Below are 14,500 nucleotides of genomic sequence, written 5' to 3' on the forward strand. Positions count from 1 at the left end.
GGGTTGTTAGACACTGCCCCAGGCTGCCCAAGGAGGTGGTGGAGTCCCCATCCCTGGAGATATTTAAAGGCACAAAAATGAGATGCTCAGGGTCATCTTTTAGGGATGGGCTGGGCAGTGTGAGTTTAGTGCTTGGACTTGGTCATAAAAGGTCTTTCCCAACCGAAATGGTTCCATGAATCTATGTTCTTTCCCTATGATTTTGCATTGCTTGGCTACATACAGTGGCTCTGCACAAAGCAGCAGTAAATCTTCATTTTCATTCCAGTGCATTTCTACGCGATGCTGTTCGATTCCTGTGCCACACTCGGCGCTGTGAGCCGCCCCGGAACATTCGTTCCTCGGGAGGCAGCGCGGGATGTTTTCAGCGTCGGACCGGGCGGCCCCGGCAGGAGCGGCGGCATGGCGGGCTGGGCGCTGCTGCGGCGGCTGGGCGGGCTGGGCCAGCTGCGGGCCGCGGCGCCGGGGAGCCTGCGCTGGGCCGCGCCGGCGGCTGCCGGCCACAGGTAGCGCTGCGGCTGGGGAGGGAGGGAGGGAGAGAGGGAGAGGGCTGCTGCAGCCGGCGGGGAGCGGCGGCAGAGAGGGGTCGGCCCCTGCGGCAGCCCTGGGCTGAGGGACAGCTCGGCGGCCCTTTCCCCTTCCCCTCGGCGGTGTCTGGTCTCCACCGTTTGGAGAGCCCTCGGGGCTCATTCAGCCCGTTGGCACCGCCGGGATCGATGGGCCGAGTCCAGTTGCATGAGATTTAACAAGGCCCAGGGCTGGATCCTGCACCTGGGCCACAACAGCCCCATGCAGCTCACCAGGCTTGGGGATGTGTGGCTGGGTGAGTGGTTGGACTTGATCTTAAAGGTCTTTTCCAACCCTAGTGATACGGTGAAAGTCCACTTGTGCCCTTGCTGCCGAGACACTGAAACTTCAGTAGTAGTAGCCCCAGTCCGTGGGGCAGTTCTGGTGAGACAAGTGTGTTTGCAACCAAAGCACCTTTGTTTTGTAGTGAGCAGCCTGACCTGCTGTGTTCTGAGACACTTTGGCCTGTGGTTACAGCTGGCCACATGTATTCACTGGTGTATTATTAAATGCTCAAGATGGATCTAGCTTTTTTTATCACAGAAGTGGTGGTCTGATTTGTTGTTGCTCACTCCCCTTTGGTATATTTTAGAATACTTTAAAAGTTAGACGAGAGCTTGACAAATAGTCAGCTGTTGTGGGTCAGTGAGTGGCCAGTTTGAGTGACAGTGGTTGAATAGCTTGCTAGTATAATTTCAGTCTTTATGTAACTGTACTATGTAATGGTATGTAGTATGTATTACATTATAAACAAGCCTGTTATGAGATGTCATTTGAACTAATAAGATACTTGACACTTTTTTTTTTCCCCACAACTGGAAAGAGAGCAGCTGGGATTTGCTGTCAGACACGTTAACAGTGCGACATGGTGGCAGGAGCATCTTTCTGAAGAGAATGTCGAGTTCATCAAGAAGGTAACTGCAGAAGAATACAAAGCTCAGACAGCCAGCAAGCTGTGCCCACTAAAAGATGAGCCGTGGCCCCTGAATGAGTGGAAACCAGGTGAGAAAGTATCTCTTCTCAAATACCAAACTTATGCTGAAATTGTTGTTTCCAGTAACATCAGGACTGTGTCTTGTATTCTGCTTTTTGCTTTTACCTCAATCATCCCATGCATCTCCCAGTAAATAAGTCAATGTAATACATTCTCTAGAAACATATAAAATATTACAGGACATTAAGAACCTCCCGAGAGCTTAATTTTAAATGAGCACTTGGCCAGTCTCACCTTGGCACAATGATAATCTGAGAATTCAATATAAAGAGTCTCATGAGGTCTGTGAGAAGTCACACTTGACAGGTTGCTTTTGCTGTACTGTTACAGTGACAAAAATATGCAAAAGTCGGGCTGGGAGAAGCCTCCTAATAGAAACTTTTCAGTAGTTACTTTTCTCTAATATTGTATGTGAATGTTGGATTTTCTGATAAAAAAGATTAATCTAAAACATTGGTTGTTGTAACCTTAATGGGAAACTGGTTTGCATATTCTGTCAAGCACAAAAGGAATAAATATAACTTCACTACTAGTGGGATTAAAAACAATGGCAGGTTATTCCCAGCCTATCTGCAGGGAGTTGGCATTGTTTTCTCCTTCAGCTGCTTAGGAAAGATCAGAGTTAATGGGACTTGGCGGATTAGGAGATGTCTTCTTTCAGATGTTAAGTGTGGAGTTGTATCCATGTTCTGTTTTTGATCTACAGATTCCATCAGAGTTGGTGTTGTTGCAATAAAACTGGGAATGATGCCAATGTGGACCAAGTCAGGAAAAAAACATGCTGTCACGCTACTTAAGGTGAAATAGATCATCGTCAATTTCGTCTTCTATACTCTATTCAGATTGTTAACCTGAAGTTTCAGGCAAAAGTGAAACTTACCACTTCTACTGAATAGGAAATCCCAAAAACAAGGAAGATTTCTTTTACCACTTGGCAGTACACCATGCCTAGTCTGTTTATATCACAAACTTTTTAGGAGCAATCTACCTTCTGCTATTTGAGTGCTGCCAGAGCTGTGTTTAGTCTTACCTAGTTGAGGGGACATGGGAGGCAACGTAAAGCTGGGGTTAACTACCTCACTTTGTGGTTTTCATTTTACCACCTGCAGGCACTTGGATCAGTTTCACCTTGGTTTCTGAGCTTTTGTAGCCCTGAAGCTGCTGCTTCATATTCTCTGGCAGCTACTAGTGTGGTAAAGCTGTTTGCTGACCTGTTGATGAACCAGTGTGCTGTGAAGGACACCAGGCTGCCCTATACAGAGCAGAGGAGCCAGAAATCTAAAATGTGGACTCTTGCTGAATGTAGCTGCATACAGTAGGAATTTTGCAGATCTTGTAGGCAAAAGATGACTATCAAAATCTGTTCAATTTCTACAGCATTTATGAAAATACAGTTTTCATTCTACTAATACTTTTTTTTCCAAGATAAGCCTTTAATTTCCAGTAATTTACTGTAAATAGAATGTCACTTACTTGTAGGCTGTATTTTCTGTTACATAGGTACAAATGAAAGCAGAGACTGGCTTTGTTTCCTCTTGCTTTGATAGTCTCTTACTATGGTGTCAAAGCATACACATCTGCTTATACTCAAACACTGTTCTTTTTTTAAGGTGCAAGATTGCCATGTTTTAAGATATGTTTCAAAGGAAGAGTCAGGTGGAAAAACATCTAAGCTACTTGTTGGAGGCAAAAATGCATCTCCTTTTCATGTAAGTGAACCTCTTTGGTTATTGTTGTTAGAATAGTTATTTCTGTTGCGACTACAGTACAAAAGTAGCATAGGTGGGCTTCTCTAAAAGATGAATTGGCAGGTACACATGCTTTGGAACAAATCTTTTTGTCAAATTCACCCTTGCTTATGTGCTTAATGCTAATGTCAGTTCTTGGTTAGGATAATAGATGAAAGTTATGCCTCTTGATTCTCTAGGAAAGGTGTGGGTTTAAGAAGTTGCTTTGATGTGCAGTGTCCCACACTTGTTGGAAGGGTCTGAAACATGTTCACTGTGTCTTTGGATATGCAATGCAAGACAAGGACTGCAAGATACACACCTTAGTGGCCTGTTGTAAACTCATCTGGCTCTGTTGATGGGTTAGAAGACTTTTGTTCTCTACCTTACTTCTTCCATGCTGTTTTATTGGCTTTCCTTGTAATTTTTCCACATCTGCTGAGGTTGTTTAATTTGCATATAGTTTTCCTGATGAATAAGTTTAAGACTTAAATTTTCAGGAAGATATCTTCCTGTTTTTCAGCTCATCAACAGCCATATCAAAACCACTCACTTGTTTTGACACCCTAAATGCCTGATGTGGAATTGCCAGATACCTTCAGTGGCTAAGGTTGTCAAACAGAGCTGTCATTCCCGTAGAGGAGAGTTGAATTATTGATCAAGGCAGGAACAAGCTTTCCCTCAAAGGACTGCGGTTCCTATGATCCATTATTTCTATAAAGTATCACTTCTCATTTCATGCAGTGACCCAGCACTCATTTGTTTGATTTAGGCAAGTAGAAAAAACCTAGGACTCGTCATTACTAAGATTATCTCAGTTGGTGATTGTGGCTTCTGAGGACATATATTGCCTATTTTTCAAATGGAAGCTTGTCCCAGAGACCCAAAGGAAGTGAGTGAAGAAGTAGCTCCTTTCATTTGATAAATCTGTTGGCATTTATCGTATATTCTACTGGTTTTGAACAGGCTTCTATTTTAAGGTATCTTGCTTTTACTCAATGAGTTTATGCCATGTTTCACTGTCATTGCTTCTACTTTTTTAGGTCTTTCCTGTCTCTAGTCTGTTTTCCATTTTCTAGAAATTAGAGCTATCATTTTTCTTTCCTATTACCTTGGTTCAAGACATGCAAGACTCATATGAATAATATTCTTCAATCAATATATACATTAGACTTTTTACAGTTAATCTTTTCATAAAGATGGTGTAATCAGTGATTTGGTATGTTGTGCAGGAAGCAAGCAGGTGGATAGAAAACTGTTATTTAAATAGTTCTTGTGAACTACAAAAATTTCTTCAAAGTCAAACTACTTAAATAAATCAACTCAAGGATTTCTTAGTAGTTTGAGTTACGTTAAAGACTCTTCTGGACATAACTTTTTCCAAGTTAACTGGTATTATTTTGATTGAACTTTAGACTCATTTTAATCAATTAAATATCCTTAGACCAGTCTGTGGTCTAAGACTAGGCCTGAGACTGAGTTCTCTAATATTATTCTTTTTAATGTTATCATCATTATCACTGTGTAAACTAGATAATTTCTGTGGGAGAACTTGCATTCAGAACAACTTCACTCGTTAAGGTATTAACAGATGATATGTTTCTGTGGCTTAGCTATGGATTTGAATTATTGCTCTCTTATGTTTATTAGTCTTTTTATGTCTTTTCTCTCTGAAGTGTCTGAAAGCAGGAATGAAAAGAAAGCTGAGGGATACTGTATTTTATTAGCATAAGCAGTTTATCTTCTGGTAATTTTTCATAGGAACGTGTCTTCCTCACATTACTCACAGCTACTGGTTTTTAATGAATTCAATCTTAATGATTCCCTCAGTAATTTTAACTAACAAAGAGTTCCATTTATTTCTTTTGGGTTTCAAATTACTCAAAGTTGATAAGGAGTATTGTAGTTTTTGCAAGATATTTTTCTCCTTTTGAGCTTGGTGTGTGTCAGTCTAGTACAAGTGACAGATCTTTCATTATTTTTAAATGCCATTTTTTTTCATGAAATACAATTCTGTCAGTGTTGTAGCTGTTTTTTAATCAAATATTATGTATGCTTCCCTTAAGTGAGGGCATACCAATCGTTTTCCTGTAATACTGGAAGATACTGTTGGTCTCTTGAAAAATAAGAACATCTGAGAATTCATTCAGTGCTGTTCTCTCAGCATCTCTTTTTAGGAAGGCTTCATAAAGCCTGCAGTGTTTTCTTTGTGGAAATACATCTCCCTGACTTGAATGTTTGAAAAGAACTTGTTGAAGCAGCACAGTGCAAGGCTAGTCCTAGGCAAGTAGGACTTTTGAGATGGAAGCAGTTTTTAACCCTTCACTTCACAGTGCTTTGCTTCAGCTGTGTCGTAGCTCTTTCCAGGCACCCGAGCAGAGCACAGAGCTCATCATCTTGCTGTCATCTAAGGTAATGGCTTTACATGGCAGTGGAAATAAAGGATTCATGTGTAGGCACCTACTAGAAAGGAGATTTATTTAATTTTAATTCTTACATATGGTTTTGCAGTTTAGTACAGAAGTCCTTCATTGTCACCTCAAATTTTTGTCACCTCGGGGGAGATTTAGTATTTAGTTGATCATTTGCTTTTAAAGATATTTAAAGTCTTCCATCCTACGAACACGTGTTTGTGTCTAAGAGATCCCCATCACCTTACTCCCTCATTCTTCACAAAACTTCCTCCATTCTCCTAACAGCTTTAAACAGATTTTAAAAAGCAAAAGCAGAGAGAGAACTGCACAGAACTGAAAAGTAAACCTCAGAGATGTGACTATCCAAGTGTGACAGGATTGGTAGATCCTTAAATTGCTTTCTAGGAGAATTAATTTGAAGAAAAATCAACTGCGTTGCATTTTGTGCTACAGCCAGTTTTTCTGCATCACTCTTTCCATTGCTTAGTATCGTCTCAATGGTCATCTCTTCTGTGAGTTGTCTTGTTTAACACAGCTGAGAGTAACGTTAAGTACTTTGCACTTGGTCAGATATCTCTACAAAGAAGAGCTATTCTTTAGTAAGTCAACAGTGGTTTGACACTGAGTGTATTTGGTGTGTCTTCAAAATATAGGAATCATAAGCTACTTGCTCTTAATTTTTCTTTTTGCCCAGAGACTGTAGATTATCTTCTGTAGAAGGTTAAGCATTGCTAGAAATTTCTGCAAGACAAGGCTTTATTTCTGTGGCTTTGTTAGTTAAATAAATTACATTTATGCTGGTGTGCATCTAATTCATTTGAAGCTTTGAAGAAGACAAAATGCTTTTAAATTACTCCTACACCTTTTGAAAGTCATGAAAAAGCAGTAATCCATTTATGTACATTCTAAATGATTTTCTATTCTTAGAAATCTTCATATATCTCTTGTTTATATGATGTAGCTGTAGGGTAACTAGTTGGCAAAAGATAAAATGCAGACCCAGGAGTTTTAAATTAATTTATAGAGAGTTAAAATGCTAGTCTCAAGATAAAAGTATAGGGTGATATATCTGTTTCTCTGAGTGATGTTGACAGTCTGTAATAACTTTCTGTGCTAGACTGATCCTTGAGTACTTTAAGATCACTTGTTTTCTGTGACTGTTCTTTGTTACAGAAATCAGAGTCTACACTGAAAATTTTTAAAGACGCCGGAGTGCCACGGAAGCAGAAAATTACAACGTTTAATGTAACAGATGATGCCATAATTAAACCAGGTAGTCTTTGTAAGCCACTGAAGATTATGTGCATAATCATTTATCATCTGCCTCTTGTAGTCCTAAACCAAGTTACGGTGTGTATTTAATTTGTGTTTTGTGTGGAAGTTGACAAATTCTTTTGTCACTGAGCACAAACAAACTCTTTTTCTTAGGGAAAACTAGAATGATGAGAAGTAGTATTTTCCCATTTCCCTGGATATTGTTTCCACTGATTACAAAATAAGTCTGATCTGAACTTGGTAATGTGAACATTGAGTTAAGAAATAAATGTTTGTAACCTCGACTCCCTTGTGGGGAATAAATATGGATGTATGTACAGGAAGTTCTCTGATTATCCTTCTGAGAGAGTCAGTCATAATTTTGTGGTAATGTTTCTCAGGACCCTAAAATAGCAGTTTGAAGGTTGTTTCTTCTTGCTGCATTCAAAAGTAGGACTGATGGCTGTCAAATATGGGTTTTTTCTGGCAGTTTGCAAAGTAAAACACGTTATAACAAATGTTCTCACTAAATATAAATATCAGAAGTTGGGACATTTAATGAAAAGTTTTATGTGGTTAAGGTTTTATTAGCTGGTGTATTTAGGTTGCTTTTATTTTGTGCTTTGTGACACTCAGAGGTGATTTACCCAAGAATTATGTAGGGTTGGAAGTTTTAATTTGTTACAACTTTATTTGCTCTTAGAGAAGGTTTTTGCAAGACCTTTTTAAGACAGTGTGACAACTGATGAAAATCAAGTCTGACATGAAAGGGAACGCTGGACAGATAAATGAAAGCAAAAGATTGAGACAAAGCAGAACTGCAAGTTTTCAGTTGACTGATTTTTGTAGTGTGTGTGTTCTGTACATAACATCCTTCATGGGTGTGATTTACTGTCAGTTGACAGGCATCCAGGCTGTGTACAAATCATATAATGTGAAATAATGTGAGGATTTTTATCCTTGAGACTTAGGAGAGGTTTACATCGTTTCAGTTTGCATACATGAAGTTTGGAAAACAACATGAAAATGAGTGTGGACATGAAGCAATTAAAATATATGTTTTCTCTAATTGACTTTAAACTGTCTGAAAGCTCTCTTAAAGATGCAGCTGCATGGATCTTCAGATGAAAGTTCATTTAGAATGAGCTAAGTTGACAATTCTGGGTCTTTTTTTAAAGCTGCTGCTAAGAGAGCATTACCTTTGGATGAAAAACAAATTGCTGAAGACAAATCTTTAACTGAACTTAAAACTTTGGTAGTACAAGCACTTAGGGGAACGAGTGTAACTGCAGTCAGGTGAGTGATGTCAATGGCTGACAGTAGCACTGCTTCCACTAAAGGCTTGTGTACAGGTCATTCCCCAGGAGATGTACCTGTACTTGTGCCATAGTCTTTAGTTTGGAAACACTGTGTCTTAACAAAGAGGAAGCATTACAAGGATCTTTTTTTTTATTCTTAACCCCAGGGGTGTTTGGGGTTTGTTTTTTTTTTTTTAAAGAGTCTTCCCCCTTCTGAAGTGGAGCATGTTTTATTTTCTTGCCAAGTTTGTGCATTGTGGGTCTTAACTAATTAGACATCTTGGACTTGATGTCCTTCAGTGTCTGAAATACAACATATCTGAGGAAAGTCCTGACCCTTTCTTCCCACTCTTCTGAAATTGGGCTAGAAACTGTGAAATGTACTTAAGCAGTAACTGCAAAGCATCGATTTTAGTCAGTGAGGTTTATAAAGAAGAACAAATAATATCTTAATAAAAGCAAAGTTTTGTTTCCTTTCTTTGACTGTAACCTGCTCTGTATGATAATGACTGAATAGTGTTTTGAGGATTTCAGAACTTAGCTGAACGTGATCTCTCCTCTTCTTTTGCAGGTACTCCTTTGTATGCCGCCCACTTCCGCCCAGGCCAGTTTGTGGATGTTACTGCAAAAACGTATGTTCCTAATGATTGAACATGTGTGATTCATCTTTCAGATAACCTGGCTGTGCTTTTTTTCACCCTCTACTCTGGCTTGAATTCATGGTTCACAAAAGCTGAAAATAGTGGGAGGAAATAAGAGTCCATTCAGCCGTTTTGCTTTTGGAAATGGACAATGCTGCTTTAAACACACACTTTAATTGGCTTTTCTTTTGTGCAGTGGTGAGGCAATTTTTCCTATTGAGTTGTTCTCTGCAGTAAACAGAGAATTCCAAAACCAGTAATGCTATGATGTTCCTCAAAGATTGAGACATGGACTTTGAAAATATGCTGTATTTGTTGTTGTAGACCTTATTCATCAGATGAATACAGATCAACAGAGTTAAGTGATGAGTCTGCTGTAGTTTGGATGATATGAGATGAGATGAGATGGGTTTGTTGCAGTTTGCTAGTCTAAGCAGCCATCTCTTTCCTCACTTGATTCTTGGGGCCTGTTGTTAAGTTTTGTTATTAGGCAGTTGCTTTTTGTTCATTTTTTTGTTTGTTTGTTTCTTTGTTTGGTGTCCACTTGAAGAAAACTTAATTGCAGTGCTACGTATTGAGGACTGTCACAACCAGGAGCATTTTGTATTAGTCTTCCTGGCTATTTGATTCTCTTCTAGTGCTTCTTATTCTGTAAAACAACCTTTAAGTATTGCACTGGAATATGTTTATAACATAAGAGACAAGTGTTTTTTAAATAGAGCCTTTCTCTCTACTGAGCTTTGCTAAAGGTAACAGGATTGTGAGCCTCACTGACATTATTGGTTATAGCTATAAACCTTAAATCAGGTTTGTTTCTTAATTCTTTTTTCTTTTCAGAATTGGTAAAGGATTTCAAGGTGTCATGAAAAGGTGGGGATTTAAAGGTCAGCCTGCAAGCCACGGCCAGACAAAAACTCACAGACGTCCTGGAGCAATATCTACCAATGTGAGGATTCTTATTTCCTGTTTGTACATTCATCAGGATATTTAGAACTGCTTACTAAAAATGTAGTATTTCACAATAACTAGCTGTGACCATCTACTCTGTGGCAGCAGAGAATGGCAACTGTTTCAAAGGAAATTCAGAGACCTGTATAATGAGCAGTACAGTCAGCTATTCTCTTATACCTCCATTTATGAGTATTCCATAGTTCTGTTAAATGAGCAAACATATTATACCTGAGCAAATTGTAGTATTTTGTAGTATAGCTGAGAGTCTTAATGCTTCAAAGACTGTTCTAAGGATCTTTTATCACAGCATTTGTAGATTGGAAAGGATTTACCTGTTATTTTATACCAAGATACCATACTATTCTTTGGAACCTTTTAGTTGCCTGGTTTGTGTAGCTGCTTAATGAACTTTGATTCCCAAAAGAGTCTGCAGGCTTCTAAGTATTTTTCAGTAGAGTACAGAGTAATATTTTGAAGTTTCCAACTATAAATAATATTAGTTTAAATGCTCTGTGGAACAGATTAATTTAAAACTTTGTCTCTGTAAAGGTTGCTCAATATTTAGGCTGAACTAAGGGATTTCTGCAAGCTGGTTTCATTATACAGAATTAAGACCAACTGAGTCATGGTACTGAATCTGAATTCTCTGTAATTTCTTAGAGGAATTAAAATAAAAAATTTAAAAGGTTTAATAATGCTTGAGAGAATAGCAAAAGCAAAAAGGCACCAGGCAAGGAAGTCAGAATAACTGAGACTGTAAAAGCATACAGTACTGAGTTACAGTCCTTCATTTCAACTAGAAAATGAATTCCATACCTGACACTGTTTTCTCTGCAGACTGAAGAACATAAATATTTGAACACAGAGCACTTGTTTTAGCAGATGGTATTCATCATGTGTTCATCATTACAAAATAACCCCTCTTTACTTTTCTTGAGATTAGAATTTCCTAAGCAATAATGAAATGCTGGATTTAATCTGGCAAAGCATATAGAATGGGTAACAGTATTGGAAATTGGTGTGATGAAAAGGAAACTTGATGAAAGGATGCAATAGGGCAAAAAGAGTGTCTCAATTTTTATTCTCCAGGCTAGTGTTGACCACCTCAGATACTTTTGTAAGCCTGCATTATTCAGTACAGAATCCTGTTCCTTGAGCTTCATTGCAGCTGATTTCTTATAATCATGATTTTCACATGAGTTAAAAAAAGCCCCAAGCAATAAAACCATTATTAATGTATCATATAATGAATATAATGAATTATCCCTTTGTTAACATAACAGTATTTGTAGCAATGTTATGATTGAGGTAGAGTAATACCTCGCCTCCAACAGGAGGTATTTAAAATGCTAATCAATGTTAGGTGTTTTCAACATTAGATACTTTTAACATTGGAAATAAAAGCATATTTTCTTCAGTGCTTCTCTTGAGTGCACCTCTTGCAATTACTTTTTTTATTTTCCCCTCTTTTTATCTAGAAAGCCTCCAAAGTTTATCGTGGAAAGAAAATGCCTGGTCAAATGGGTAACATCTATAGAACATCTTTTGGATTAAAGGTGGGTTTGAAGTTTGGGCCTGTGCAGAACTTTCTTCTTTCCCAGAGTACTACCTCCAGTTAATCAGCTTATGCCTTGCTGGACCACAGTTTGTAAAACTGGAAATAGTCTTAAAAACAATCTCAGTGGCTTTTTTTTTCCTGTCCTACAGGTGTGGAGGATCAACACAAAACATGACATTATTTATGTAAATGGGTCTGTTCCAGGTCACACTAATTGTCTGGTGAAGGTATGTTTGGTAGTTTCGACTTATTGGTCTTAGTCCTAAGCTCTCTACAACTCTCTTCTTATTGAAGGGGAAACATTGGCTGAATCCAAGCTTTACTACTTCAGTCCCATTTTATACTACTGAAATAAAAGGGAGTAGGATCAGTTCTGTAAAGGAGAGTGATCAGTAGGGGCAGTGGGTCACCACTTCCTCTGAAGGGCCCATTCTTAGCTTTGCACCTGTGCAGCACGTGGTAAACCCACAAGGTGGCTGTAGCCCTGCGGTGAGTCTCTGGGATAGGTCTGTGGAAACTTGTTGGTACCAGTTAAAAACCACTGGAAACAGGCTAAAACTGGTTGGAAGCAATTTTGAACCAATTTGAACTGGTTGGAACCAGTTCAAACCAGTACATCAATGGTTCTGCTTGGCAGTGTACAGATGAACAGAGAGCATTCTTCACAGGGAAGTGTCTGGTAGAAGAGGAATGGTTTCTAAAAGCTAAGTAACCATCCTAACTCATACAATATATTGAGCCCTTCGCCGCCTCATCCTTAGCTAAAGGGTTTCTTTTGTCTATCAAGCCTTCACTTAAAACACTGTTAGAATTTCCCCAGAAGCTGAAGTTTAGGTCAAATTTATTATGCACTTCACCTACAGGAATCCTCATGGACTTTGGGAAAGGCTCGAGTAATATCAGATGTGAACCTGGTGAATATAGTGCTGTCTGAACAGAACTTTCAGTGGGCATAGCATTTGTTTGGTTTAATTTCTGATATAATTCACAATTGTCCTATGTGAAGTTTTTTGTCCAGCCAAGAACAAGCTTCCTTTTCTTTAAAAGCCCACCAAAAAATGAGAGGAATAGCTTGTCTCCTATGTACTAAGATTTTGTCTAATCTGTTTGTACATCTTTTGGGTTTTAATCCAGCTGAGTGTAGTGTCTGGAAGGGATTATTACAGCTCAGGAGAAAGATCATATGTGAGAATATAGAAATAAAGAATTTCACTTTAAATAAAATTTCATTGCTTGAGAATTTGTAGCTCCTTTTTATTCAGAGATACCAGCTTTCTATCTTCTACCACAGACAAACTGCCTTTTGCTGATAATTCTAGCTACTAATTTTCTTCAGAGATTGGAGTTTCAGGGGCTAGATTTTAAATCTTTCCACATGCAGAGAGGTCAGTAAAGGAAAGTAATTTCTCTGTGGCACTACAGTTCTTGGAAATTAACTTTCAAGGCTTGTGTTTGACAAACTTGAGTACTGCTTCCTGGGTGAAGAATTGTAGATGCTTAACTCTGCAGTAGCCAGAGGGACTGAATACAGCACATGGACATACCTCTGCAAAATTAGTTGCCATAATGGATTTGTGTTGTAAATACAAAAGCATGTCTTGATTGTTGAAAAGGTGATTACACTGCATGATATAACTTGGTATGTCGTGTAGAAAAATATAAAGGATGTAAACACAGCTTAAACAAGCCATACTTACCTAGTTTCTTTTGATATCACTTTAAAATACTGAGGAGTGAATTAATGAGAGTGGGTTTTGATTCTCTCACAGTAGTAACAGACTTACCACAAAAGTGATAAATTCTCCTTGGGGTTTTTTTGCTGGCTTTTGAAAAACTTCTTAATGACAGGTACAAAATGTTAATTTAATAGCTGGGGTTGATGTTAAAATAACTGATGATTATAGCTGGAATTCTTCAGATAAACACGTGGAATGTGAGTGCTGTTGAGGTTTTATCTTACCAGGCAAGGTGGTTTCTTTAATTTCTTGTGTATCATTGTCTGAAAGTCTTCTACAAGATTTATTAACCCCACCCTTCTCCTCATTTTTTTTAGGTCAGAGACAGCAAATTGGCTACTTGCAAGAAGTGCAATAAAAACCCTCCATTCCCTACGTTTTTTGCTGATGGAGATGAAAAGCTACCAGAAGACCTGTATGATGAGGAGATTTTCCAGTTCACAGACCCATCTGTCACATATGCATAATATTCTCCATGTCTTTGGAAACAGACAATTTTGTTATTTTCACAAACTTTGCAATGCTGTATGAAAGTAAACGTATGAATTGCAGTCTGGACAACTGACTTGAACCCTTCAGATATTGCCATTTTGGTCAGGTGATAAGATTTACCACTGTCAATTTCAAACCTGTATTTAAAGCAGCAGATGAGTCTGAGGGGCAGGTTGTAAAGCACACTGAACAGTTTGTGTTCAGTGATCTTCTCTCTCAGGCTGTGAAAACCTACACATTTCTGAGACACTGTCGTTTTTGAAGGTGGTTCTGTTTAATTTTCTGAATGCTGCCAGTCTGTTTCTCTTTTGTGGAAAGTATTCTGGCCAACTCTGGTCAATCAACTTCCAAATCTGCCTTGGCACCTGAGGGAATCCATGAAGGCTAATTCAAAATAAAACAAGAAAGTGCATTGTTCTGTAGCAGTGTGACCTTGTTTTGTTTCCTTCTTTTCACCAGAGCTCTTCCTCTCCTTTTGCCTTTACGTTGTGTCAAGTTTAATGCAGCAAATGCCTAAAAGGTTTGATAGAGGAAAGATGATGGCAGCCCCTGTCCATCTCTTCAGAGAGGTCTGGCAGTGTGTATGGTGAGAGGGTGTTTGGTTGGGGAATGTTGTGTAGCAAAGCAGCACTCACCACAAGAACCACATGCTTGTCGCCTTCGCTGATGCCATGTTCTGAACTTCACAGAGGATCCCTTGTGTTCTCTCTGGAGAAATATCTCCACATAGACAGTTTTCTCTATTGGATTCCTATAGTGTTCCAGGAGAGCCTTTAAAAAGAAAACAGGCCAAATGTGAAGAATTTCCCTGTATACTAATGCTCGTTTTTCTTCTGCCCCACCTTTCAATAACAGCTGAATCACTACG

General features: G+C 38.8%; 1 protein-coding gene across 1 annotated transcript; it reads left to right on the forward strand.

Annotated features, from left to right (window-relative positions):
- The first annotated feature begins 402 nt into the window (after window positions 1–402).
- MRPL3 (mitochondrial ribosomal protein L3) lies at window positions 403–14,054 on the forward strand. Its single transcript, XM_062008350.1, has 10 exons — window positions 403–506; window positions 1,391–1,569; window positions 2,268–2,359; window positions 3,172–3,270; window positions 6,876–6,975; window positions 8,826–8,886; window positions 9,733–9,841; window positions 11,325–11,402; window positions 11,554–11,631; window positions 13,458–14,054. The coding sequence occupies exons 1-10, from the start codon at window positions 403–405 to the stop codon at window positions 13,605–13,607; spliced, it is 1,050 nt and encodes a 349-aa protein (XP_061864334.1). The 3' UTR covers window positions 13,608–14,054.
- Window positions 14,055–14,500: the final 446 nt, after the last annotated feature.

Source organism: Colius striatus, chromosome 15 (assembly GCF_028858725.1).
Source record: "Colius striatus isolate bColStr4 chromosome 15, bColStr4.1.hap1, whole genome shotgun sequence".
NCBI lineage: Eukaryota > Metazoa > Chordata > Aves > Coliiformes > Coliidae > Colius > Colius striatus.

Excerpts from the sequence above, each read along its gene's own strand:
- MRPL3 (XM_062008350.1), top strand. The coding sequence starts at position 403 with ATGGCGGGCTGGGCGCTGCTGCGGCGGCTGGGCGGGCTGGGCCAGCTG. Across the intron at positions 2,360-3,171 it reads ATGCTGTCACGCTACTTAAG|GTGCAAGATTGCCATGTTTT; the intron begins GTGAAATAGATC and ends TCTTTTTTTAAG. Across the intron at positions 11,632-13,457 it reads ACACTAATTGTCTGGTGAAG|GTCAGAGACAGCAAATTGGC; the intron begins GTATGTTTGGTA and ends CATTTTTTTTAG.